This window comes from Alosa sapidissima, chromosome 5 (assembly GCF_018492685.1).
Source record: "Alosa sapidissima isolate fAloSap1 chromosome 5, fAloSap1.pri, whole genome shotgun sequence".
NCBI classification, from domain to species: Eukaryota; Metazoa; Chordata; class Actinopteri; order Clupeiformes; family Clupeidae; genus Alosa; species Alosa sapidissima.
In genome coordinates, this window is record NC_055961.1 from 35,983,611 (window position 1) to 36,010,889 (window position 27,279).

The following is a 27,279-nucleotide window of genomic DNA, read 5'->3' on the forward strand; positions in this document are numbered from 1 at the left end:
GCCTGGGACTCATCCTTCATCTCAACCTCTCACTGTCAGACAAGGGGATTTTTTGGAAGTGCGTTCTCATCACTTTAGCGCATATATTCCCAGTTCACTCTAAATGGGTTGTAGCTACAAGATGCTTCTATTGTCCTGGATGAAGTCACATTAGAGCTGATTGTTTTGCATGATTGGCTGCTGAGTCAGCAGTTTCACAGTGGTCCATGTGGTATGACAACGTTTCCCACATGGTATATTGTTCACAATAATACCAACACGGATTATCCGTAAAAACATTTATTATGTTTTTTAAAACACGCCCAATTTGATGAACTACATAAGCTCATGTCCATTTTAAAGTGCAAAAAAGAAAAGACCTCTATTATTTTCAGTCATATCATTCAGTCGCAGATAAACATCATGCATGCAATTATGAATGAGTTATTGATGATAAAACCAATAAACAAGGTTATTATCTCAATAAACTGAAATTATGGTTTTATTGAGAAGACTTAACGGTAACACTTTATTTTAATGTGTCGCTGTTACAGTGTACCTACCTAATTAGGTACAGTGGTACAACCTGTGTAACAACATGTACTATCAGGTACTATCATTGTACTTGCATTATGTATTTGTGGGTACCTACATATAGTTGTTACATTGTAATACTGAGTGCTTTTACAAAACTTTGCCAGTTTGCCTACATTTTCATCAGAGGCAAAGAGCTGACCTGAGACCTGCTGGATGGGGTAAATCTGGTCATGATAGATTTGATATACAAAGCATTCTTAGCTCCAGTCAAGGCCTCATTGTTTTCAGTACATGTAACAGCTGTGCTGCTACAACCTTGTTACTCTTTGATACAGTGGAATAAACCTATTAAGTGTACCAGTTAATTACTTACATGTACATATGACATGTATGTTATGTCTTCGATGTCTTGGAACAGGTCTACTAATTCACTACATAGTACATATATCAACTGTGTTGGTACACACTTATTGCTCTTTGATACAGTGGCATAAACCCATTAAAATAAAGTGTACCAGTTAAGTACTTACATCTACATATATACAGTACATCCTGTCAATGATGTTATATATCCTGTAATTGATGTGTTGAAACGTGTCTGCTGTTACACCACACAGTACATGTGAATTAGTAGATCTGTTCCAAGACAAGACCTGTTCCAGTTTATTCCACTGTATCAAAGAGTAACAAGGTTGTAGCAGCACAGCTGTTACATGTGCACTGAAGACAATGAGGCCTTGACTGGAGCTAAGCATGCTTTGTATATCAAATCTATCATGACCCGATTTACCCCATCCAGCAGGTCTCAGGTCAGCTCTTTGCCTCTGATGAAAATTTAGGCAAATTGGCAAAGTTTTGTAAAAGCAGTCAGTATTACAATGTAACAACTATATGTAGGTACTCACAAATACATTATGCAAGTACAATGATAGTACCTGATAGTACATGTTGTTACACAGGTTGTACTACTGTACCTAATTAGGTAAGTACACTGTAACAGCGACACATTAAAATAAAGTGTTACCGACTTAACAAAAACACACACACACACACAGAATCTCAGCATAGCAGCTGGTCGTTTCCACAAATAGTTTGTAAAAGATTGAAACTCCATTAGTACTCCATTCACTGAAATATCCCAGTGATACCATGAGCTGTCAACAGAAGAGCTTTGAGGACTTTGGAGAATTGCTAAGATCTGAACATATACCATAAGTTTGGTATTCCAATAACAAAAACATTGTATGCATGATAAAACAGGAGGATCAGCACTAGGTTGCAATGTGAACTAATTTAAACTTCACAATGAGTTTGGCGAATTAATGTACAAGCACTATTGTACATTAAACCACTGCGTAGGTTTACAATTATCTGAAAGTTTACTGATGTTGTAAAGAGCGCATCCCAATAGGAAATTCAACCAAGCAGAGGTATAACACCAAGATGGAGTTAACTCACTAGATAGATACTTTGATCTCACTGTGATGACTGAGTCTGAGTATGTGCAGGCAAAAGGATTTAGTCTGACGTGCAAGTTTACACACTGCGTTGATGAAGTGTGTCTGAGAATGAACTTGCCAAGCACCAAGAGAAAAATAAGCCCTTCTATATACAACCAAGTTTGACAGCTTAAAGCATCTTCATAATGATGTTTACAAGAATCCACATTGAAGCTATGTTTCTAAAAGTGGCCTTTATCTGATTAATTGATTTGTTTGTGTGCCTTTATCTTCATGTCATAAAAGTCAAACTCAAGGTCAAATTAATGTTCTACTTTTCCCCAAATTTGTATTAAAGTGAATGGAATGTAAGTATGAATAAATCGAAAATGGAAAAAAAATAATTAAACAAAAATGTATTTGCCAAATAAAGCACAAAGTTCATGGATATGATTATACTGTAGTATTAAGTAATAACTTTGAGCACTATCTACTGGCCATCACCTTTTCTCTGCTCAAATTTATCCTGTACATTCCATCATGTACTATTCAATTGTAGCTCTATTCAAGACTTCTAATTGGTTTCCTTTGTCTCCACCCTCAGCTGCAATAGTTTCTATACATGGGTAAGGTGCGAAGTTGTTTTGGTTGAGAGGGGGTTATATTAATTAACACCCCATGATATGAATAACACTCCATGGTCTCAAATGTACTTGTAATGCCCTTACAATACATATTTATAATGAACTGGGCTTAAGATATGCATTGCCATCTGAAATGCTTCAGTTTTTTTGCAGAGGGGACTTGCATGTGGATAATGAATCTGACGCAATGCCAATGGATTTCAGAAATCTTCTCCCTGGCTCCTTGCTGAGCCAATTCACAGTGAGCTACATATTTTCGACCTGGCAGTGCCACGAACCACCATGTGTCCTTTGGGCTATTGAATCCAACCATGTCTTTCTCTAATTTGCAGAGTATATAAGGTTCCATGGAGAGCCTAATCAAACAAGAAAATTACAGGAAGCACAAAACAATGAGCAAAAAAATGGAAATGAAATCATCTGCAGACAGAAAATCACCCATACTGTCCTTTACGATGCTACTAATAATAAGAGCCAGATTTTCTCTTCCTGGGTGTTGCTGGAGCAGCCAATGAGACCCTTGGCCATCGTCATCTGATTCAGAGTCAGTGGGAAGTGAGTGAGGAATTATGCATGGTTCCAGATGTTAAGGAGACGGAATAATGAGGTGGCTGGGGGTACTCCGTTCCGCGCCTCTCCTCTCCGCTCCTCTCCTCTCCTCTCCTCTTCTCTCCTCTCCTCTCCTCTCCGTTCCTCTCCTCTTCTCTCCTCTCCTCTCCTCTCGTCTCCGCTCTGCTGTCAGTAGAGGCACTCAGCCATGTGTGCCTCTACCATTAGCCGCAGCGCACAGTTTAAGAGTGCGGTTTGGAGTGAGCGCTTGAGGAGGGGAAAATTAGCGGTAAATCAGAGTCAGAAGCCGGCCCGTCTGCCAGTCCCTTTAAAGAAGTGTGGAAGAGCTTGTCAGAGAAAAAATACTGGGGTAAATGAGAGAGGAAAACATTGCACACTGTATCTTACATCCTTCATGTATCATAGCAATTAGACACAGCCTAGGGGTCTGACCAGAGACTATGCCTAATTGGACCGTCATGGATAAACCATCCAGTCAATGTTGTAAATATCATTATCATGGTTTTCAATTTTACTTAAAGGAGAATTCCGGTGTGATATTGACCTAAAGTGTATTGAAACATGATACCGAGTGTGAACGTATGTCTCATAGCCCATCTCGGCTTGTCCCCTGCACTCCAAAATCTGGCGCTAGTTAGCCGATGCTACCAACAGCTTTTTCAATAGTGGTGCTTCGGCATCGGGCTAGCCATGCAAATAAATCACTGTTTTACACCCATTTACGAGGCTCAATGTATCTCCACACTTCATTGGTAGACTTCCGAGGGCCCTGACATTTAAAACGAGACATTGAGAACTTTGAAAAAGCACTGGTAGTTTACTTACAAGATGATTTATACAGACAGTATCTTCACGAAGTTTAGCGTTTGCAGCCATCTTGAATTTATTCACGATAAGTCGAGCGACGAATAAGAATGAACAGGTATGATAAGGGATCAGATTCCAAAAATAATTCAGTGGAAATGCATGGATTCCAGTTTCTACCAGTAGCAGCACCTTATCATACCTGTTCATTCTTACTCGTCGCTTGACTTATCGTGACTAAATTCAAGATGGCTGCAAACGCTAAACTTCGTGAAGATACTGTCTGTATAAATCTTCTTGTAAGTAAACTACCAGTGCTTTTTCAAAGTTCTCAATGTCTCGTTTTAAATGTCAGGGCCCTCGGAAGTCTACCAATGAAGTGTGGAGATACATTGAGCCTCGTAAATGGGTGTAAAAGTGATTTATTTGCATGGCTAGCCCGATGCCGAAGCACCACTATTGAAAAAGCTGTTGGTAGCATCGGCTAACTAGCGCTAGATTTTTGAAGTGCAGGGGACAAGCCGAGATGGGCTGTGAGACATACGTTCACACTCGGTATCATGTTTCAATACACTTTAGGTCAATATCACACCGGAATTCTCCTTTAAGATACTTACTGTAGTTATAGTCAAATATATGTGATGAGGACTTATCGTTGGAAATTATAGTCCAATATATGTGATGAGGATTTATCGTTGAAAATCATGAGCAAAAACTAATGCACCTAAGCACTCATATGAGACATTGTTTTTTTGTTGTTTTTAGAGGGTGTAGGCACAGTATACTGGCACACACAAACACATGTGTGCTGGCTCCTACACCAGAAATGTAACCCAAGCAGCAGACTATACAGCTTTCTGGAGCAAGGAACTGAGCTGTGAAGCTTTGATACAGTATTTCATCTGACCGGCACAAGGCATATCTTCACAGAGTGGCTCAGTACAGTGAAATGTGGTATGAAAAAAAAAAAAGTCTTTGAAAACACATTAATCAAGTACTGCTGCATACATATAACTTATCAAAGAGGAAACGGGCAAGAAATGTGCATGCTACATGATGCATGAAACATGAGCTCACACCCCTTGGTCCTCTGAGGACAGATCTACTCTGGCTTCCTGTGCAAGATACACATAGATGCGGTAATGGGCCACCCCCACCCCAACCCCCCAGGTCAAAATGGTCTGTGGGGCAGAGTGTAGATACAGCAAATTATTCACCAGTAAGCAAAGTATGGTAAGACATATGATTTGAATGATTAGCGTAACTGGAGATTACAGTGTCTGCATGGGGTTTGTGGTGATCATCTAACGGTGCTTCCCCATGAAGAAAACAGTGCAAATTGCATTTATGTGACTGTGAAACCAAAATGTCATATCAACCTCCCAAATTGATGTGAGACTTGGTTGAGAATGAAGGACTTACTGGTGTTTGCCACTGTGTTGACTGGAGATATTAACCAGTTTGCATGGCCTCAATTAGACTGTGTTCTCAGCTGGAGGTGACAGGCAGTAGACATAGTATTCTCCTGTGGGTATCTACACACACACACACCATGCAGCCATATCAAAGGTGATCATTTGCTTAAGTCCAGAGTAAAAAGTCCAAATGAATCTAAAGCAAAGAAATAGTTGTCTGTAAATGTATCAGCAAATAAAGTGTTAATTTCCCCTCCCTCGAATAAACTGGTGATATGATGGCAATTCGCTAACATCCAAAGTGAGTTTGCCTTTCAAAAACCCCAGATAATTATTTTGTTGGTGTGTTCATAGTTAAAGGTGCCATGTGTAAGAATAGAGGTAAAAATATCCAAAAAATTAGCTACACGCATCAAAAGAATGAGAAGAAATAAGGGCGATGATGTCATTAAAAAAATGGTATTTTGGACAAGGTATAGTGCTGCAGAGATATCAACCTGAATTAGCATGCTAAATTACTAGCCACAGCCCAACAGGTATCACCAGTTTCGGCCATGGGAGGCGGTATGCGGGCAACATAACCGCCAGCCAAACTGCAATACATGTTTGTCGGTTGTTACTCTAGGGTAGACCATTTCACTTTCTGGAGGTATACTGCCCCCATCTTTTATGGAATGTGAAGTATGAATTGATTTTTTGGCGGACATTACACATGGCACCTTTAAGCACAAGACATCATGATGAGGAAATAGAAACTTAGAAACTTACCTTCTGCACTGACAACAACTGTCATCTTAGCTGTCAAAGATTTGACTGGCAGGCTGTCACAGCCAGAAACAGCAGACCTAGATCATATGAGGGCAGCAAGTGCAATAAAGCCCAGAGAGACTCATCATCCCCTGTCATGAGAACAATGTGAATTGAAAGTGCAACTTCTCATCAGCATCTATTATTGTCATAACAAAACTATGATAGGTGATTGGAGCCTCTAACAGTGAAATATTCCCTGCAATACAGAGTAATGTCAGGCTAAGTCTGATCAAATATCAGACTGCTGTTCTTCCTCTTGTTTGGCTGCATATCCATTGACCTGTAGTGGCAGAGCTGGTATTTTGAGTGGAGAAAAAAATCTGCATAATGAAAACAAATGTCTTAGGGTCTTTTTTGAAAGCAGTAGCAAGGAGTTTAGGTCTAAAACTAGCAAGTTATCTTCACTTCCTTCAATTCATAACTTCAACTTTGACTCTTGCATTTGCAAGAGCTCTGACATAGTTGATAGTCTTCTTGTGTTTGACTGGCTAAAATGCACTATTCAGAGTGGTGCAACACTCAATAACCACCATTTTCTATGATCATATCTGAGTATGTAGTGCGTACGCCTTATGCAATACTATGCTATTGGTATTATATGTTTGTCTTGTGCAATAGTGAAGCAGCATGGTGCGGTTATCTGTTGCAGGTGATTTTTGCCATACTGACTTAGGTCTACTACTGTGTCTTGTCTCAGTCTGTGTCTATCGACTTCTTCTCTGTTTTTATTCTCACTTGTTTCCACATTGTTTATGTAAACTACCATGATGGCATTTCTCTCCATATCCCTAGTGTTTTTCTTATCTCCATGTCTGTCGTCCCTACCCTGCCTTTTCTTTTCTCTCTGTGTGTATGCGTATGTGTTTGTTCCGACCTGTCTGCACCGTCTCTGCATCTTTGTATGCCGTAAAGGTTAAATAAAACACAAATAGAATATCAGTACAAACTTCAGTTTCTAAACACACTTCTAAACATTATCTCTGTTGTATACACGAGTGGTATACCATAGATCCAGTCAACCCTTTGTTCTCCTCTCCATTGTATCAGAAACATTGATGGCGGCTACAGTGATGTCGCTCTTTAATTTCATTTTCTTTTTTTGGCATGAGCAACTTGGGAGAATCAAATAACTGTATCAGATTTCCAGAAGCAGCAGCACAATTGACCTAATCATATGTGTTCTTCCCATTCAACATATCAAATTGTAGGACATCATTTGATCTCTTCAGCAGCACCTGACACAGTCACTTTGTGTTAGGCACTTCTCGGTCTGTTTCATTCAGCAGTCTATGAGCCACATCTATTTGTTTAGCAGACACATTTATCAAGTCCACAAATAGTAGATATTTCTCTTAGTGTATGTGGTGCCTGGGAGTTGAACCCGTGACCTCAGAGCAGTCTGCATTTTCCTCTACCAGCTGAGCACACATGAATACATTTATTTATGTTCAAGCCCTTTGTGGTGATCAGAACAGAGTCTGACATTTTGATCCACTGTTCAAATGTGGAACTTGGTGGAGCGTCAATACATGTTCATGCTCATGTTATTTTTAAAATAAACTACGTTGAGAACTGAGGAGCTGTTTTTAACCACTCGTAACAGAGGCTAGTCTCAATTCGGCTTTTGGTTTTGCAGGAACCTTTGAGTTGGTGCATTTCAAACTGACGCACGGTTTTTGAAACAGCATAAGTGATCCCCTCTGTAGTCTCCTACCACAACCTCCAGAGAACTGGTAAAGGAATGTTCATACATTTTTTATCACACGTCTGTAAGTCGCTTGTGTATTGCATGCAACATGTCCTTGTTCTTGCCTTCATGTATAAAGGCTTTTCATTAATCTCCCCATTATGACTGGTTTAATTTATCGGTGCTTTAATAAAATAAATTATAAAGCATAGTGCTCATGATTTGCCCTATCTAATGTAATAACCTAGCTGCAAAACTTGTTAGGCTTTGTATTGAGGGCATTCATCAAATAAAAAAATATATCTTGTAGGTGTGACAAAGAAAGACAAGTTAATAACTATAATGCAAAACAACATCTAATTGTAAATCGGAGATCCAATAATGAACCAAATCCTCGGTGAACTGTTTGATTAATATTTATTATGTATCAATATGGTGGTACTGTACAGATGCATTTGCTATACTGATGATGGTACAGTCACAGTGGATGTGATGGCATCTGTCATCACCTGCCAGCTTTGGCAACTGGCCACACCACAGCAACCGACCAGCTCAGGACCATGGAGAGCGACTGTCAATACTTGCACACAGACATCCTTCAAGCACACTGACACAAGGCAGTCTCAAAAACTACCCCTGCAATCTTCAATGATCTTCTGTAGGCGCAACCATTTTCATGCTGTCCTTCAACTCAGGAGGAACAGCAGGGCAAAAGCTCTCTGGTTGTCTCCAGGGTAAGAACTCTGTTTTCTCCCCCCATACAGATTCAGAGCTTAGGCCCTCTTTAAAGGCCGATGAATAACCCCACCATCCTCCTCAGCAAAAAAGTCCATTTCACATTTCACTCACATAGACCATTGTTACAGTATACTGGGCTCCTCTGCACCTCTACAATAAGTTCAAACTGATCCTTCGGATATAGTACAGTCAGTTGGATTCTGAGTGTAACCAGGATGCCAGAGCAAAGCAATCCAAGGGTGTACGTTTACAGTTTCTATTCAGACTGTCCTGCCAGAGAAAAGAGAGCTGGTGATGCAGAAAAGCAGGGAGAAGGTTGCTGAATGGATGCTCTGCTGACAGTGCCGGACAGATCTATCCAGGAAGAGGGAAACGACAAACAGCACTGGCCAGTCAGAAATTCATTTTGTAAAGCCTACTGTGGACACATGGGTGGTATTGAGATGAGTGAAAGCTAATGAGTGAAAGCTGATTTTGAGTGTTGTCAGTCAGCATTCTGGTGGTTGGCTGGCAAGCATGCTTGTGGTGACTCCATATACGAGCAATCATTTTACCCAAGAGCGACCATTGCACACAGTGGGCCTCCCTGTTTCAATATACTGCAGTTTCCACACTTGACCCCCTCCGCGACTCTCAGCGAGTTCTCCCTGTAGAGTGGAGCTCACTCGGCTGAAGAGCGAGAGAGGCTGGTGTGGCTGGGGCCAGGAGAGTTGTCATTATGATTAAATGGTTCACTATCCTGATCGCTGAGGGCACACCGCTGGAGAATGATGACCAATGATCTCATGGCACCCGCTGCAGATTGCAAGGCCCCTCGCGGACCTACTGGTAGAGCAGCTTTGGAGATCTTTGCCTCCGGGGCGAAGCATTTATTGTCATAGTTAAGGCCACTTGATGTATGGCCAGGGCACAACATATTGTGTCTTATTTGGCTTAAAAGATAAGGACTGTAAGTAAGTAGATAGGTATGTGCACATGTCAGTGTGTGCCTCTTGCCTTATATGCCTTCGATACGTCTGTATGTGTAGACTTGTTATGATTAAATGGTTGTGAGAGCTATGAGGTTGCCTGGGGAACACAGGCGTGAAGTGATGCTTGGCATGTCACAGAGCAGACAGTTGTCATTAATCTCAGGGATAGGACGGGATCTATTGTGTCTGTGCCATATCTACCGGTATGTATGTGTTATGCATGGACTTGCGTTATGCATTCAAGAGAACCACATAACCCAGTTAAAATCATGTTGAAACACCACTGCAAATATTTCATCCATACAGCAGCATGCAGTGTCATTCACACATACTCAAACAGTAGAGAGAGATAGTATTAACCAGAAAAGAGGCCAAATACGACCCATGGCTTAAATAAGAAAGTCCAATGTTGCAATGAGGGTGACACTGATTATGGATTAGTCATAATGTATCACTACTGAGCAAAACCAGCTGAGGTGGAAGCGGCTCCAGTTTGCCTCTTGTTGATATATGATGGAATTGGCCAATTTGTTGAACTATTGTAAAGCTAGAGGAGATTGGGAGTTATTTAGACATTTGGCATTCAAGAAACATTATACCAAATATATTATTGATAAAGCCAGAAAGTAATTGCCCAGGAAATACATTTATCACCAGTGCAAGACACTTTCTATGAAAATGTTGTTTGTTATTCAAAATAAAAGACGCTAATAAAATGTTCAATTACTGCATGTCACTTCTCTAAAGCCAGCTAATTCATATTACTAACAGATTTTTTGCACCATTCTTGCAAGGTTAGGCCTAAATAACTTACAGCAAAATATATACTTTTATCATCAAAGGAGAACAGTGATGCATTATTGAATTGCCTGCGGTATCAACATTCAACAAACTGCTTCTTCCTGGTCAGTCAATAACTTCCTGCTTCATGTATGCATGTGTGTGTGTCTACGTGTGTGCGTAGGTGTGTTTGTGTATGTGTGTGTGTGTGCATGTGATGGTAAATATAATCTGACATTGATGTTTTCAAGATATAAAAGACCAAAAAAAGACTATAGCTTGATATTAAAGTGTAATGCCTTTGGCAATGCAGCTACAGGTGGCTACCATTAGTGCCATATAGGACCCCCCATTCAGGCACTCTGTGGAGATGACTCTGGGCACAGATCAGACCACTGGTCTCTCAGATGCCATACATCCAAGATGATCTGTTTATTTATTTATTGCAAATAAGAACAAAGTGGCCCACATTAAACATTTAAACTAGAAACTATGGATGTTATAGCACATCAATTGAAAGTGCCAAGAGCTATCCTGTAAGTTCAAGGGGCTAGTCAGAAACAGTTGACAAATATTTTCACCACAACATAGGAAATACTGTGTACTGAGTAAATGTAAAATATGATGCAATCTAGTATATACTACTACTGTATACTCAGCACAGCACAACACACATCTAGCACAAATGAACAAAAATATGTTGCAATATATTGGAAAATAATCAGAAGCAAACATTACACCTGAACAGGCACTGCTGGAAAGGTGAAACGTGTGTGTGTGTGTGTGTGTGTGTGCGCGCACGCGTGTACATGTGTACATGTACTTAAAGCCCTGGCCCAATAAATAAAAAAGTGCACCAAGTATTCCATAAGTACCATAACATAGGTTGCACCAAGTGGATCAGTAGGTGATGTTACTTCAGAATAAAAAGTTGTAACTTGCCCTCATTCCCCGATGATCTTAACTCTGAGAACTTTCTTTTACGGAAAGAGCCTACATCACTCCACTGGGAGACAGGAATAGCATGTCATCATCCACAAGGCTTTTATTTTTATGGATGTCATTGCGTGCAAGCACTTAAAAACCATCACAGAAGTATCTATCCAAAGATATCTTGCTCGCTCTTAAACATATTTATAGGTTCCTGACTGCCTTTGGTGTGCCAGACTTTTTGAGCCAACCCACCAGGGCATTTTGATCAGATATCTTCTACAGAACCATCTGAAGATGTTGACATGAAAATTAAATTGATCTTTTTACCACTTAATTACCATTATTCATGTTAATCTTGCATAAAAAGGTAATTTATTAGCAAGAGATTGATTGTATGTAATATAATAAGGACATATATTAATTTAAAATAAAACACTATTATATATTTTTGATATATTTTATCTTAGCTACTGTCAAAGCCAAAACTGAGTAATCTGTTCAATTATATTCTTTCATAATTTGTGTTGCAGACATACATGGGAGCACTTTCTGGACATTATTTCATGCACGAGTTTGAAGATAAATTTAAGGAAACAGCTTATCAGACATGGCATATATGAAGTGGTGTACAATACAGAACATTGTTGTGTATATCCTTAAGAACTTCATGTTCCAAGTTAATACATGCATAAAAGGCATGGGGATAAAATACTTACAAACCATTTTCTTCCATTGACTATATATTTGCCAACCTATTTGACTAACCTAAAGAACATTACATTTATGTTTTATTTTTACTTAGTAGCTGTGGTTAAGGGTAGAAAGCAAAAAATACATCTACATTTGTACATCATTTTTACTGAATGATGATGCCTTACTAAAATTACCTTGTTGCTGTTTGGTCTCTTTAAATGTAGTGCAGTTTGGCAGACACTGCTTTCTCATGCAGCAGCTCCTCAATTCATTCCCATGACCTAACTACTAGGGCTGCACGATTTGGGGAAAATATCTAATTGCAATTTTTCTGACAGATATTGCGATTGAAACAAAAAGTAAACACACTCTCAAGCTTTAACTCTTTTAATTATTCTAAGAAAGCATGTCACAAGACGGACACGTTTCGGCCAATGCCGTCTTCAGCGTCTTACCGAGGATAAGACAAGGTGTAAACAGGTAAGATGTGACGTCAGCTAATTGAAATCTTTTTGATTTTATAATAAGTATTGGGTATCATTTGAGTTTGTGATCTTTTTCTTTTTTGTTTCTTTTCTCCACTTAGTCTTGTTCCAATTTGTCAATTAGCTGACGCCACATCTTACCTGCTCAAACAAAATAAAGGAAACGGGGAGAAAAGGAATATAACAACAGAAAAATAACATTATTGTTATACATTGCTTTGCAGCTGCATGTATCACCATGTTATGAGGACTTTAACCCTTAAGCCAGTACGGAATGTTGGAAATTGAACGTTCTAATTTTAGAACGTTCCAATGTTAGGATGTTCAAAACTCCCCTGCTGAAGTTAAGTCACTTTTAGAGGCTTTTGAGACTTCTGGTGCTGTCATTTGTTATGCAGCGTTCCTTTGACTCCTAGTCTATTCTGAAATGTTTTTGTTGCATTCATGAGCAAGCAAACAAACAAATCATATTATTTTGTAAAAGTCACTGGTTCTATCCCCTAAAAGCTGTTTGTTGTGAGTATGAAGGATATTTCTATTGTGATATGCCAAGGTTATTATGATCCCCCTACTCATTCCCTCTTGTGGTCCAACATTTTTAGAGGGTGTGATGAATGTCCCCTTTCACCAACCAGCTTTGATTAAAGCTTTTATGATGGAGGCCTATATAAACCCACTCTGCACAAGCCTTGCGGTCTGTGTGGACCAGACTTTACCTCGACCATTAATAACATTCTAATAAATGGACTCATTCTTACTTTTTTAATTGCCACAACGTTTCATATTTGATTCCAGAACCCGGATTCAAATGACCCAACTTCTGTCTGCTTGTCTGATGGCTTAAGTTAAACAAAACAAAGCTAACCATAGCTTGAGTAAGTGTCATTGTAGATCATCCTTTGAATGGAATACCAGATGACACAGAGTGTGACAAAGGAAGGTTTGAAATTTAGAAAACATCAAGATTGGAGGTTAATAATGCAGAATGCACATGCCACTGAAGGTTTCCATTATCCAAAAATCTTCAAGTGGCAACCTATTTCAGCTTTGCATCAATATATCAAACATAGAATATATCAAGACAATAATCTTTTAAAGGCAATTGTTACAGAGTGCTTTAAAGAAAATAGTTTTCGATAGATATGTTAGACTGGAATGTCCTCATTTTAAGATGCATGAAACAGACCATGGAACAAGTTGTTGGGGCACTGAACTGCAGTTAAAGCAACACAATGTAGTTATTTTACCTTCAAATAACAGCTTCACACTCGTATGGATGATAGTCAAAATTCAGAGAGTGCAGTCTGACATTGTCAATTGTTTGGTTTAGATTAGATTAGATTAGATTCAACTTTATTGTCATTGTGCAGAGTACAAGTACAAAGACAACAAAATGCAGTTTGTGTCTAACCAGAAGTGCAAAAAAGGAGAAAAGTGCAATGTGATAAAGTATAGACAGGTGGTGCATAGACAGGACGAGAAATATAGTTCAGTTTAGACAGTAGCATGTTTTACAGAAGGTGGTTTAGAGTAATATAAGTAAAATATAAATATGTGCAGAGTATTAGCAGTTACCTTATAAGAGCAGAATAAATATTGCTATATAATATGAACAATTAATTTGAAATTGTTGAACAATGAAATTGTTTGGTATTGCACTGTGTAAGGTTTTATGTGGCGCATGAGTCTTTTTGTCCGTTTTAGATTAATTGGGTATCCCCTTAACGCTACATTGATACACACTATGTTGAAAACAGACTAATAGGGGGATTCCTACATTGTCTTATCACAGCAGAATGGACAAAAACACCAATTCTACTGGTATACTCATGACTATACCGGTTCTATGAGGGAAGTAACAGACACAGTTACTTTGTTTTACGTCATAGTCCTTACTAGTAGTCTTCCCTTGACTTTTGTTTTGAAGCACAGCGAATCCAACATTCAAAGATTCTTTTCAATGTAATGAAATTAAACCAAATAATATAAATTGAACAAGTACAGGTTGTCTGTTGTTTTGATTGTCCTATGAACTTTTTCTAAATTAACAAACATCCAGTTACTTTAATACAATGACATTTCAAAAACATCAGTTGTCCTTTGAAGGGTAAACGATTAATTAGCTGTGTAACACACGGTGAGCAACAGCGGACAGAAATTAATGATGTCTCTGTCTTTAAAATAATAGCCATTTTAAAGGTGTCTGCTGACAGTAATTGATTACATTTATTCCAAGCCATTAATAATGACAACACTTTGTCATTCTTGTCATGAAATACATGGGCAAAATGTTAATACATTTGGTTTTGCATTGGATTTTTTGACCCTTTCATTATGTATTGATCTGTTTCACTGTGAGAATTGGAAACATTTCTCAACAAAACAATATTCTGCTCACAATGTCACAAACTTGTGACACATACGATACATATGATAGCCTGGTATAAAGTAATGATAACATTGTAGCAGCCAGGGTATGTCCTGTCACATGACTTTGAAATTGAAGCCTTTTTCGTTAATAAGCATACCCACCGCTTCATGCAGTGTGGATGAGAGTCATAATCTTTGGCAACATTTTGAATTGTTGATCAGTAATAACTTCAGGCTCTGCTGCACAATATTGGACAGTTGGTCACACTAACTATGGCCCACTGTATCCTCATAATCCCTCTTGAAGGCAAATTGCCCAATGTCTGGTGAAGTGAAACACCTTAAGGGTTGTCCGGTTCAGATAAGGTTGCCATCCAGTGAGGGGGTGCGTAGTGTGTGAGGTGGTAAAAAAATGATGGCATAGGGCAAGAGGAATAATAAGATGGATAAGCCTCTGGTGGTCTCTGATTTAGGACAAGGGATTGAGGTCAGATATCGTGAGGACGCAAGGAATTATTCACAAGCCATACAGTCTTGATCAAAAGATCCCCGAAGGACGAAGGATTGAAGGAATTAAGCATTACAGTCATCAAAATGGGTGTGGGCCTCTATTGCAGTAACCAGTAGATGTCACTGTGCAGCAGAGCCTCTGGCAGTTTAATGTGGTATTGTTTGCCGAAGTTTGGAAGAGCGGGCTTTTGAATGATGGTCCAGTATGTTCTCCCTGCCTGTATAAGGTTAATTGTACAACTTCAGAGTTGAAGTTAAGAAAGTAGGCTATACGTACATCGATAAAATATGTAAATTAAAGCCAAATTGTGACTACTGTGACATTTTATTTTTTTAGAATTTGGGGCTTTAACGCACGCGAACAGACTTGCAGGGGCTGAGGAAAAAGGTTCTTCCTTATGCCCATACATCCATTTTTGTTTCATTCTCCCTCACGCGATCACTTTAGTACAACTACATTTGGTCTGTCCCTGTTTAAAGGGAAAAAGTCATGCATAATACCTACTGAAACAAGGACCAGAAATCTGTTGTTTTTCTGATGGACAAAAATGTCTTGAACGGACTGGAGCTTTACTCAAAATTCCACTACACAAAAGCTACTATTATTATGGTAATAAGTTTAACCATCATACCTAGTGTTTTATTTTCATCCGACCGGTTGGCGGATGGGGGACCGTCAGTCTATGTGATCACCGAACCACGTGACTAAGATTTGGTTGTAGCCGCTTACCACTGAGGTAGAGGAGAAGAGTGATTTCCTCTGTTCCAACAATCGGAAGGTTACCTACACTCTGTCATCGAACATTATAGAAGTACACAGGCGTTGCTGCTACGAATGCAAATGAACTTAAATTGTTTCACTCGCCAAAAGGATAGCCTGCGCTCACGCAGTCTCTTTTCTTCTGAATAGGACACTCAACAATGAAGACGAAGTACCCATGAGTTTTTTTCTCTGACTGGACTGACACAATAGGCTACAACATTCAATTAAGCGCGCCACCGCTGGTTTTAGTGGAACTTTGACGTTTCGAAACGACTTGGAGAAGATTATATCACGGAAAAAGGACGTTTAGGAGCAGAGCTAAATGCTGCGGTTTGCGGTGCGCCTGACGTTTAGCTTACTTGTAACAGACACTATTGCATTTGTGATCGAGTTGCAATGTTAACATTTTACCACCGTTTGTTTTGGTGAGATCTCACCAGAAGGAGAAGGACTTTTCGCTTCGCTGAGCGGAGGACAGTGTTTACAGATTTGCACAGTCGAAGCTTGAGTCACTCCGGCACACGCTGTGGAACCTGATCCGGTAGCCTAGTCCGCATCAGGAAGAGCGGGCGTTTTTCTTTGCCTTCTTCATGTGTTCAGACAAACCGGCACATTCTTAAACAGGCAACTCACCAGCTGGGAAAGAAGACGTGTGTTTAAGGCTAGACATTTAGCAAGAGCTACGTGTGTTACCGAAGACATCTCCCGTGCTACATTGTTTAACTTCCTAGAAGCCCTCATCTGGACATGCCACACGTATAATATTTTATCTTTCGTTGCTCTGGTATTTACTTGCAAATTTGCCTAGGAGAGTAAATTCGGATTAGCTCACTAGGCCCTGTTACATTGTGGAATTAACTAGAGGAAAGTACTCAGAGGAATAAAGCGCGTGGGAGGCTAAAGGATCTCGAATTGGACACCAGGAACTTTTCTCCTTTTGATAAGGGCGAACCTTAACGATTTCGGGTGCGCTGCGTTTGGCCGACCATAACAATCGTTTAGTTCGGCCATTATAACATTCGGGGTTGGTAATGGAATTGACTACATTTAATGAAGTTAAACATAATTTTGCCAAATTTGTTTAAACACACCATTTGTTCTCAGTGAAAGCTAATGCTCTCAAGACTGCGGAGAAACCGCCATTCCATTCATTCTGTCGGAAGGCTGTCGAAGTGACCACCACTCCTTCCATATTTTACTGGATATATTTGGATAACTACGATGTCAGTAGCACGATCTTGTAGAGGAACTGTGCTGCTTTGGCTCATGTTCATTTCAGACGGTAAGTAAAGGAAACTATGTCAAAAATACTTCCCGGCAAGTTACTACATGGAACTATTTACCCTCCCCTAGACATGCGAATTGCGTTGCACAGATTACTACTTGGTATTTTTGATGATGGATTCACTGCTGCAGTTCTTTCTTTGTACTGATTGGTTATTCTGAACACACGCACACACGCGGTCTCTCTCTCTCTCTCTCTCTCTCTGATCAAGAGGTAAACCCTGAATGCAGAGGAGGAACATGCTAATTTAACTCTTGGGTCGTCTTTGAGTAGCCTGTATCTACTCACTCACCACTCGATGTTGGTTCTCTAGTCTTTTTAATCTGATGCTAAATAGGCAGGTTGCCGCTGGTGAGATCATATGCGTTAAACACAGAACATGAACATGCCTGTAGACCAGACTTTGTACATCTTGCTGAGGTGGTAACACAATTGTTTCATCTTCCATACAAACCAGCCACCAAATCGCTACATATTCCTAACCAGAGCAGGCTTCCATTTCAAAAATATAACACCCAATTGAACACACACACAAACACACACACCTCTCATCCCATTGTACCCGATGACATGGACTAAGAAAGCACAGCTGCAAGGCAACTGTAATGCAGATCTTTCTGAATGAGGAGAGCTCCGGATGCTTTACCAGGTCCATGTGTATTCAGTAATCTGACATACTTTTAGGTATGGTAAGGAAAGGCATAATGGTTAGGGCTGGATTTAAGTGCCAAAACTTTGTAGCTGGTTGTTGTAAGTTGAAATTGTTCAGATTTACATGATTGGAACTGTGGACTCCCAAAACCAAATCCAAATATGGATTTATATGTTTTCATTTCTTCCTTCGCCTCTAAGAAAGTGGTAGATGGTTGCGTTGTGTTTTACTAATCTTTTCTCTCAGACATTTTGTTTTGCCTTAGGCAAATGACACACTTGATGAACTCTGAATTAGACTTGCTGAAAGTGTTGGAAACCTGGCTATGAAAGTCAGGTTCTGAGAAGTTTCCCTCAATGGTTTATGTTACATGCATTTGAAGTTGTAAAAGCTGCATGTTTGTGCAAGTCCATCTTTGTCATAGACAATGATTGCAGTTTGATCTCCCTTTTCATGTCACAGATCCTCCTGTACAGTGGGAAGAAGGCCAGTTTTATTCCTGTGTGCGTATGTTGCTATTGTTACAGCTCATCAAGGTGATCAATGGCTGTGCAAGAATTTCATGAAGGATTTAATGAACAAATTGTGATCACCCAGCAATAGAAGAATAGTGTCTACATTTGATTGCACTGTTCAAAAACCTTTACATTATTCAAGTGTAATTTCAGGAAGTCTGTTTATATCATATTCAGGCAACATGTAGGCCAACAACAACCAAAAGATATGCCAGATATAGATTGGAGACATTACTGGGGGGAAAACTCGTTAGGAACCAGTCTGCAGTAACATTCTCCAATCACAGACAGCTCACTAAGACAAGGTTGGCCCCTGCTAAGAAGTCTCAGCCCAAATAGTATTCATCTTTTCAGTGAGCACAATTCCTTCAGACAGTGAAAGGCTCTATTGTCTGTATGCATCCTGTTGTGTTTCATCAATGACGGTGACAGACAGGGACCAGGCGAAGGATCATGGTAACAGATAAACATGGAGAAAGCACGTCTGAGAGGCACTGTGTTCCCCAGGGACGGCGTGTGACTGTTTTGTTGTGTGTGCAACCAAGTCATCTGTAAAGAAATTGCTTTGTTATGCTCTTTTTTCCACTGTATTATTTTGCAAACAAACAAGTGGGATGCTATTATGAATCAGTCTGCATTGCTTGACTCAATAGCAAGACCTTTGTGTGCACTGATTCACATTATACACGGCTGTGTAATTATGCTTGATAGTGTTGCTAATTGAATTCTGATGAAGCCTGTATTTGACATCTCATTTTTGTCAGTTGTCAGTCTCTGTTGCTACTAGAAGTCTGGTAACATCCAATGTATGTTGTCTTTGCTGCTCTATCCTAGTGATTGTTGTGAAATGTTAGCATTTAGCCTCTCAGGATATCAACTGGTGCTTTTAGATATTGAAGATGAGGATGTGGTTTTTGCAGTTGCTGTGTCTCAGTTGTCAATTTACTAAGTGGGTATATTTCCCTGTGCCACTTCATAACTCTGGTGCCAGTGTTTTTTGAAGTGGGAGTGTTTCAAGTGCCTATTTTATGATGGTTAGTTTGCAGGTCTTTGAAGTTAGCAACATTTCCACACTTCCATTTCATGCTGATTCCGACATCAAGTGGACCTCGCATATTTGCTTTTTGCTCACTTTCCTTTTGATTGTTACTCAACATTAAATGCAAATCAGTTTGTTTGGCTGCGTTTTCCAAACCAACTGCATTATATTACAGCTCAGGATGCGATTTAATTTGAACCTTTAGAAACTCAAGCATTCAAATAGATGCCTCAAGCCAAGTTATTCTCTATTGTAGTATGAATTTCCATTATATTAGTCAAACTTATTCCTGTGTCTGAGGGAACACCACCAGCTATGCTCCACAAATAGCTGAACATGCTCTGTTACCCATATACACTATATTGCCAAAAGTATTGGGTCACCTGCCTTGACTCGCATATGAACTTAAGTGACATCCCATTCTTAATCCAGAGGGTTTAATATGACGTCGGTCCACCCTTTACAGCTATAGAACACCTTTGAGATGAATTAGAGCGGAGACTGAGAGCCAGGCCTTCTCGTCCAACATCAGTGTGTGACCTCACAAATGTGCTTCTGTAAGAATGGTCGAAAATTCCCATAAACACTCCTAAACCTTGTGGAAAGCCTTCCCGGAAGAGTTGTAAGCTGCTATAGCTGCAATGAGTGGACCGACGTTATATTAAAACCTATGGATTAAGAATGGGATGTCACTTAAGTTCATATGCAAGTCAAGACCCATTACTTTTGGCAATATAGTGTTTATCTTCATGAGGATTGGCGTTTGGAAACATTTTGAACCCCCCACACCCCCCCCCCCCCCCCCCCATCCACAATGGACCTGAGGCCTAATGGCCTTAATGGCCATACCAGCTGTTTACATGTATTGCAGGCATGCTCTTTGAATGGTACACTTGCAGACACAAATGTGTCTGTCTTCAAGTATGCCAAGGATGAATGCATTTAGCAAAGTGTTCTTTTATGTTGGCAGAGGTGGGCCTAATGGCATTAGATTCAATGCGGGTTTTTTCTGAATAACCGTTTAAAGAATAGTCCTTCTATTGTGTTTCTGAAGTCATATCGATTTTATGCAAGATAAATGAATTCCCCCCCAGGCGACTAGTATACCCAGACGTACCCATCAGGCTGTAGGGAGATGATGCAACCATCTCCTTATGTCCCAGTAATGGCTTCAGTCCAGTGGACTGCCAAAACCAGCTCCCCATAGCCAAGGTCTGGTGTGCTGCAAGATCGTCTTCAGCATCAACCTCTTTAGTCAGCACAGAAAATAGAATTGGAAGCAGTGTGATTTCTGAAGCTATTTAAGGAGCTGTTCGGAAGAGTAAAATTGCTGACTCAGATGGCACTAACATTTATTTCCTGCTCCTTCTTTTGTTCTTTTATGTTTTGTTCCCTCCAGGTCTTTGGGAGTGTGTCTTGACTTAAGGAATAGTTATTATAAACAGTGTTATTGGCAAAAGGAACACGATGAAAGGAGATGGATAGTTTAGTCTGTGTTTAAAATCGCAATGAGTACTGTAATTAAAAAACTAGGGGGAAGAATTAGGAAGACCTGAATCGAATAATAAAAGGCACATTATTTTAAGTTGAATTATGATACAACATTTTTTTATATCTGCATTTTTCCCTTGAAATATAGCCTGACATTGTTTTGTTTTGGTCAGAATTGACAGCAATTACCGTCGTCTGAAGTCCCAACTTGAACCCCGTCTTGAGCATTTCTTTATCGTTCAGTGGACGGTTTGAGTTTACATGAAAGATTAGTCTTTAATGAAAGCAGTTGGAAGCTCAAGAATTATGGGCAGATTTTTGCCCTGGAGCACCTCTTGGCTGTGGCTACCCCCTCCCTTAACGCACATCTCACAAGTGACAAATGTGGAGAAGAAGTCATACACACTGTCCTCCTCCTACTCCTGACTGCAAAATCAGCACTGTCCCTTTCACTGCGACTTTAACTGCGCTTGGCCCTTATTTTCATTATGATAATATTTTGCTGCACTGCAGTGAGCTCGCGCTGCCCATGCGAAGTTCAGCACCTGAAGTCGGACCTGTCTCATTAACCTGGCATATCGGTCAGGCTTGCCATCCGGCGTTACGCAAATGAGCCATGTTAGCCCACCGGGAGGGGGGTTTGGTTCGGCAAAAAAATTACTTTTGGTCGTCTTTATTTTCAACCCAATTAAGTGGTCTCATGACACGCGAGGTGGCCATGGCACCGAGAGCTTGTTGGATCTGTGTGGTTGGATCATTAGTTTACTTGCCTAATTTTCTGGCTCGTGTTATGTATCTTGTCATCAGAATTATTGCAAAAAGTTGCTGTCACTTTATAGCTTTGAAAGTGGAAGCAACTTAGGCAAGCGTGATTTAACTACATTTTATTGGCCTTAGTTGAATGAACTTTTTAACTGTTTAATAAAAGTCATATTTTATGCTTGATCATAAAAAATGGTGCATTGGAAGTGTCCAGAAGATATAAATTTAGATCAACATTAGATAGAAGGTTCATTGTATCCCTGTTTCATAATGAAAATATTTGAGACAGATTATTTTTATAGCATGGTGATGTTAGTTGGTATTTATGCTAAGCAAATCTGCCCTACATATTTGAAGTGTTAAACATGTTGAAGACCCTTATTAGTTTCTTCCTTATTAGGCTGTCCTTGGTATGTAGTCATTAGTTTTTCTCTCTAATACATCCTGTGATGGAGCAATTCTGATGGGCTCACAATCAACATCATTGTTGATGCACAGCAGTGAACAATATACCTCACATGGAGCACCTACGAATGTAATTACCGCTTAGGGCAGCTTACTTGAATACCATTGAGCTGAGAAATTGCCAGAAAAGCTTGAAATTGTGGAATTAGGAGAAGCATATTACATTGGCACCAAGGTAGTCAAGCCTGTAGAGCCTGGGGTGTTGCATGGAGAAAATGGCAAGTGCAGAGCAGTGCAGTATACTGTACCAACACACTTTGAGTATGAGTCCAATCAAAGAAACATAAGGAAGTTACTCTCAGAAAAAAGTTTGAAATGTTGCATAGTCTTGTTGTGGAGGTGTTTTTTATTTTTACTTCTTTGATTGGGCCCTTTTCTGCCTCCCTCCAGCATCCTCCAGCATCAACTCAAATCAGAGCGCTGTGTGGAAGGGTTATGGAGTCGAGCTGTTTAAATTCAGTCTCTGCCTCGGAGGGTGAACAAGAAGTACTACTTGTCTTGGCAGCAGGAAACGACGTTTGTTCATAAATTAATACCCCTCTCGTGCCCTAAGGCCACTGTAAACGCCTCTTAAAAACTAGACTCCATCGACACAAGCAACTATGGGAATATCACAAAATAGTGTTATCATTCAGTTCCATTCTGAGCTGTTTTTTTTAAACTTTGTGTGCAGTTGCAGGTATACACTCATCATAAGAAATCCATTAGTCTTCAAACATGTTCTCGCTGTGAGTATGTAAACCAAATAAAGTCCCCATATTCCACTTGGAATGCTCTGGCTGTCGAGGGGGGGGGGGGGGGGGGCGCATTTCCCCCAGATTGAAATCTGCACCAGTGAAGCGGTGGGGATTTTCTAAGATTCTCTAATGATGAGAAACTGGAGGATTCACTCATTCGGAGATTAGATCTGAGCTGCTTTGTACCTGAAGAAGTACTGTAAAATCAATAGATTTCAGGGAACTGTCAGTAAGCTGTCAGTGTGTGAGACTTGTTTTTTTTTCTCTCTTTCAAAATGCGCCTCTTATGTGGAGGGACTGAAACTACCATATTTAGCACTACTGTGAAATAGTCCTTGTCTTCTTCAGGGGAAGGGAGGGGAACGGGGCAGCAGATGAAGTGAAAAGCTCATGCCTTTCCCGGTATGACTTAACAATGACTTTCCCGGTATGACTTAACAAAATACCAATACCCACAGTGTAAGGATAGACTCATGGTATAATACTTGCATTAATGTGATTAGCTCTCTAGGTACCTAGTATTAAAAAAGGAGCCCCCAGTTGGAAGTGTTTGTTTACATTTGTTACATGTCACAGCCAGCAGCGTGTTCCCTCAACATCCACAGGCTTGTAGGACAGGCTGGCAGGCAGTGTCGTCCCAGTGAGGGGCTAAGTGCTATCAAGAGACGGTTCAGGATGAAAATAGCACTGAAACATCGCCACGTATTCCCAGGCTTGGGTTTGCACACTGACAGAGAAACCATAGTAACACCCCCCCCCCCCCCCCCCCCCCAAAATAGGCCGTGCATGGATGGAGTCATTAAAATGCCTAATGTATTTAACCTTCACATGAACAGTGGTGACGTACGCAGAGGCTGCAAATAACTGATGGCGAATGTAGTCCGCGGTTGCAGCCAACGGAGAGTGCGACGCGCGGAAGATGGAGTGCCTCGCCGAAAAATGGCTCTCTGGGAAGGACGGGCCACATTATGAGCCATTTTTATTGTTGAGTAAAGATGTGGCAGAGCCGAGATTCTGACACCTCTCCGATAGAAACGGATTAACCCGAGACAAGCACGTTGGAGGCTGAGAGATGAGAGTGCCGAATCCTTGAAATAAGCACTTGCACCCTTGGGAAATCAAACTCCATAGGAACTAGGGGGTCCAACATGGGTAACACTCTGCGAAATATTAAATCACACATCGCTGTTTATCTGGAGATATTTTTTTTTTCCAGAAGCTTCCACAGTCATCCTCAAATACAGTATACATAGACACTCTCTTTCCATACATCTCCCTCTCTTTTTTGCTCTCTCCCTCCATCTTTCTCTCCATCTCCCACTCTCTCTTTCTCTCCAACTCCCACTCTCTCTTTCTCTCCATCTCCCACTCTCTCTCGCTCCCATGGTCTCCATCATACACACAAGACATATATAGACCTATGTTTGGTGTGGTTTGTGTGTGTGAAGTTGATGCTTTTTCCCTCCTCTTGCGCACTGCTCACAGCCATAAAAGAGTACCCAACAAAGTCAACCTTCTTTTGTTCGTCTCTTCCTCTCTAGCCCACGGACATATACTGTCGCTGTCTGTAATGGTAGTCTGTAATTAGTGATTTTAGAGGACGGCAGAATAGACATCACAAAATGAAACCGTTTCCTCTGTGAAATGAAACCGAGAGCATAAATATGTCTTTGGAGTTTGAACGATGAGGTGCCCCCCCCCCCCCCCAATATTCAACTTTGTGTTTAGATCTGACCTTTCCAGAACTGTCTGATTTGTACAACGCTGTCTTGTCGTCGGACATTCCTGCAAAATCAGGTTCAGGTGCCCTTTTCACAAGCTTTAATTATAGGTAAATGTCTTGGCGTAAATTTCAGTCCAGTGCTGAGGTTATTGACTAAGCTGGCACTCTAAAATAATTTTTCTGTTTAAATATGCATGGGCCTTTGTGCAGTAACAGTGATTCAGCACAATACGGTCATCTCAGGAAAAGAAATAGTCCGCCCATGGGCTTTGACCTTTTTGTTGATATATTCATGAAATTTCAAAAGAATTCTGCTTGCCCCTTTCGCCAGAGCACCCCAGATAAAAGCATAACTTGAGCTCTATTATATAGTGTACGCTGCTCTTAGTATGTGCCTATGGTGTACGCTGCTCTTAGTATGTGCCTATGGTGTACGCTGCTCTTAGTATGTGCCTATGGTGTACGTTGCTCTTAGTATGTGCCTATGGTGTACGTCATATACTATGTACTCCCTCTGTTTCTGTTATCCGCTGTGCAAGTGAAATCACAAAGTTGCAGCTTTTGCAGTAATTTGGTTGCAGAAGAAAATATTTCTGGGGAAAAACAGTATCCATTATTCAAAAAGTCCAAATAAGAAAAGGGAGAATATGAAAGAAGAAGGGATGAAAAACAGCTGATGGCATGTCTGGAACTGATCCAAGTCTTGAAAATGGGATGGTTTTAAATGGCTTTTATAAGCAGAGACTATGCTGCTTGCAGATGGGGCTTGTTGCCATGTCACTTTTAAGAACCCATCTCTGACTGACTGCCTCTTCTTTGACTCCAGTCATGTGTGGAGGCCTCCGATGCCAGAGGCTCTCACATGTGTCTTTCTTGGCATAGCGGCATAGCGATGGAGAAGCTCCAGAGTACATTAATAACATCCTGCTTTTCAGAGGTGGGCCTTTTGTAGTTTTTTGTTTTGTAGTTTTTTTCCCCCTTTCTTTTACTGTGTTTGTACGCCTCATGCAGAGAATCGTAATGCCTGCTGAAAAGTCTTGATGTCGTCGTCAAGTTTCAATATAATTTATAGACTTAGCATTCTGCTCGGAATTAGTGTGGAAACATAACTCCAGCTCATAAAAATGATGCTAATTTGGAGGGGAAAGCACCTTGTTTTGTGCACCTGGCACAGAAAATGCCATGTGATGTAATTTGTTAAGTCGTAATTGCTGCACCTGTGCATACTTTCGTTCATTAGTGTGGCTTTCTACAGGTGTGCAATAACTTTGTGCTTAAAAGCCCCAAGACGAAGTCAAGTACCTCTGTTCCATCAATAATGACCTTGTGCTGTTTTGAACCACACACTTGCATATTTGCTAGCAAAACCTTCCAAGTAAAGCCAGATAGATAGGCATTCACCAGCAAATACAAGCAATTCAGTTCAATTTGATTTTTATTCATATAGTGGGAAAAAATGTAAATTGTCTGAGTCCAGAGCCTGAGCTTCAGCAAGCGAAACAGGAAATGTGTCATCAGTATCATTACAGTGCCGTGCGTCCTCATACTGCCCCTACTTTGGTCTAGAGAGTAGAGTTTAGAAAGCCTGATTCTGCCTCTGATTGTCCTTGGAAAGCTGTTACCGAAAACATGACTGCCATGCACCACCATACGGCAGGCACCTAACACTGTATTGTCATATAAATTGGGTCTGTAGCTAGACCCAAAATACTGGCTGAGTCCCTGCTCATCCGCCATGATTTGCTGTGGCAGAGTAGCTGACCGAGTTGCACTGGGGGAAATTTGATAAGGCAATTTACCGGGATGGTACACATTACAACAAAATGACTTCCAGTAGTCTGCCAAAGGTATCCAATGAAGGATTGACATGTGCCTAGTATTTTCATCCCGATGCATGGAAAACACCAGCTGTGTTGAGGACAAAAACTCTCCAAATCTAAAATGACTTTCTAATGGCTTTTGTCTAGAAATGCATGAATTTAGAAGAGCAAGTATGCCGGAAAAAAGCACTTTTATTTATGCAGCCCTTAATATGCTGTGCCAGCATGTATTCACTTCTTCACAGTATCGAAACAACAGACTGAAGGAATGACTGGATGCACTGCTGCATTTCGATTATTCAAAAAGAAAGACTTGCATTGTTTTTTTAGTGGAGTAGAAGAACATGCTTGTGTGATGTACTGATAAGATTATAGCCCGGTCAGACAGCCTTTTTCCCTGCATTGTAGTGGATCACTTTGGTCAAAAATGTGTGTGGAGGTGATAATGATGTTGACTCATTTCCCAGAGCCGGTTTCAGAGCAGAGAACATAACTGCACTTTACTAAGGCTAAGTAGCTCAAAAAAGCCCACTCTGTTCATTTGAGTGTGTCTCACAAATAAAGCTTCAATGTCTTCTGTTCTTTCAAAGGAATTTAATTTTCGCCAGCTTTGGGAGCTTCAATGTGTGTGTCAAGCAGACATAGCCTGGCACTGAGTGATC

At 40.4% G+C, this 27,279-nt stretch overlaps 1 protein-coding gene across 1 annotated transcript in view; it reads left to right on the forward strand.

Moving 5' to 3' along the window:
• Nucleotides 1–16,115: 16,115 nt before the first annotated feature.
• Nucleotides 16,116–27,279, forward strand: part of tmem132e (transmembrane protein 132E) — a 175,714-nt gene continuing 164,550 nt past the window's right edge. The window contains exon 1 of the mRNA XM_042092998.1: nt 16,116–17,410. Coding sequence (XP_041948932.1) covers nt 17,350–17,410 — 61 coding nt within the window. The 5' untranslated portion in view covers nt 16,116–17,349. The remainder of the gene's footprint in view (nt 17,411–27,279) is intronic.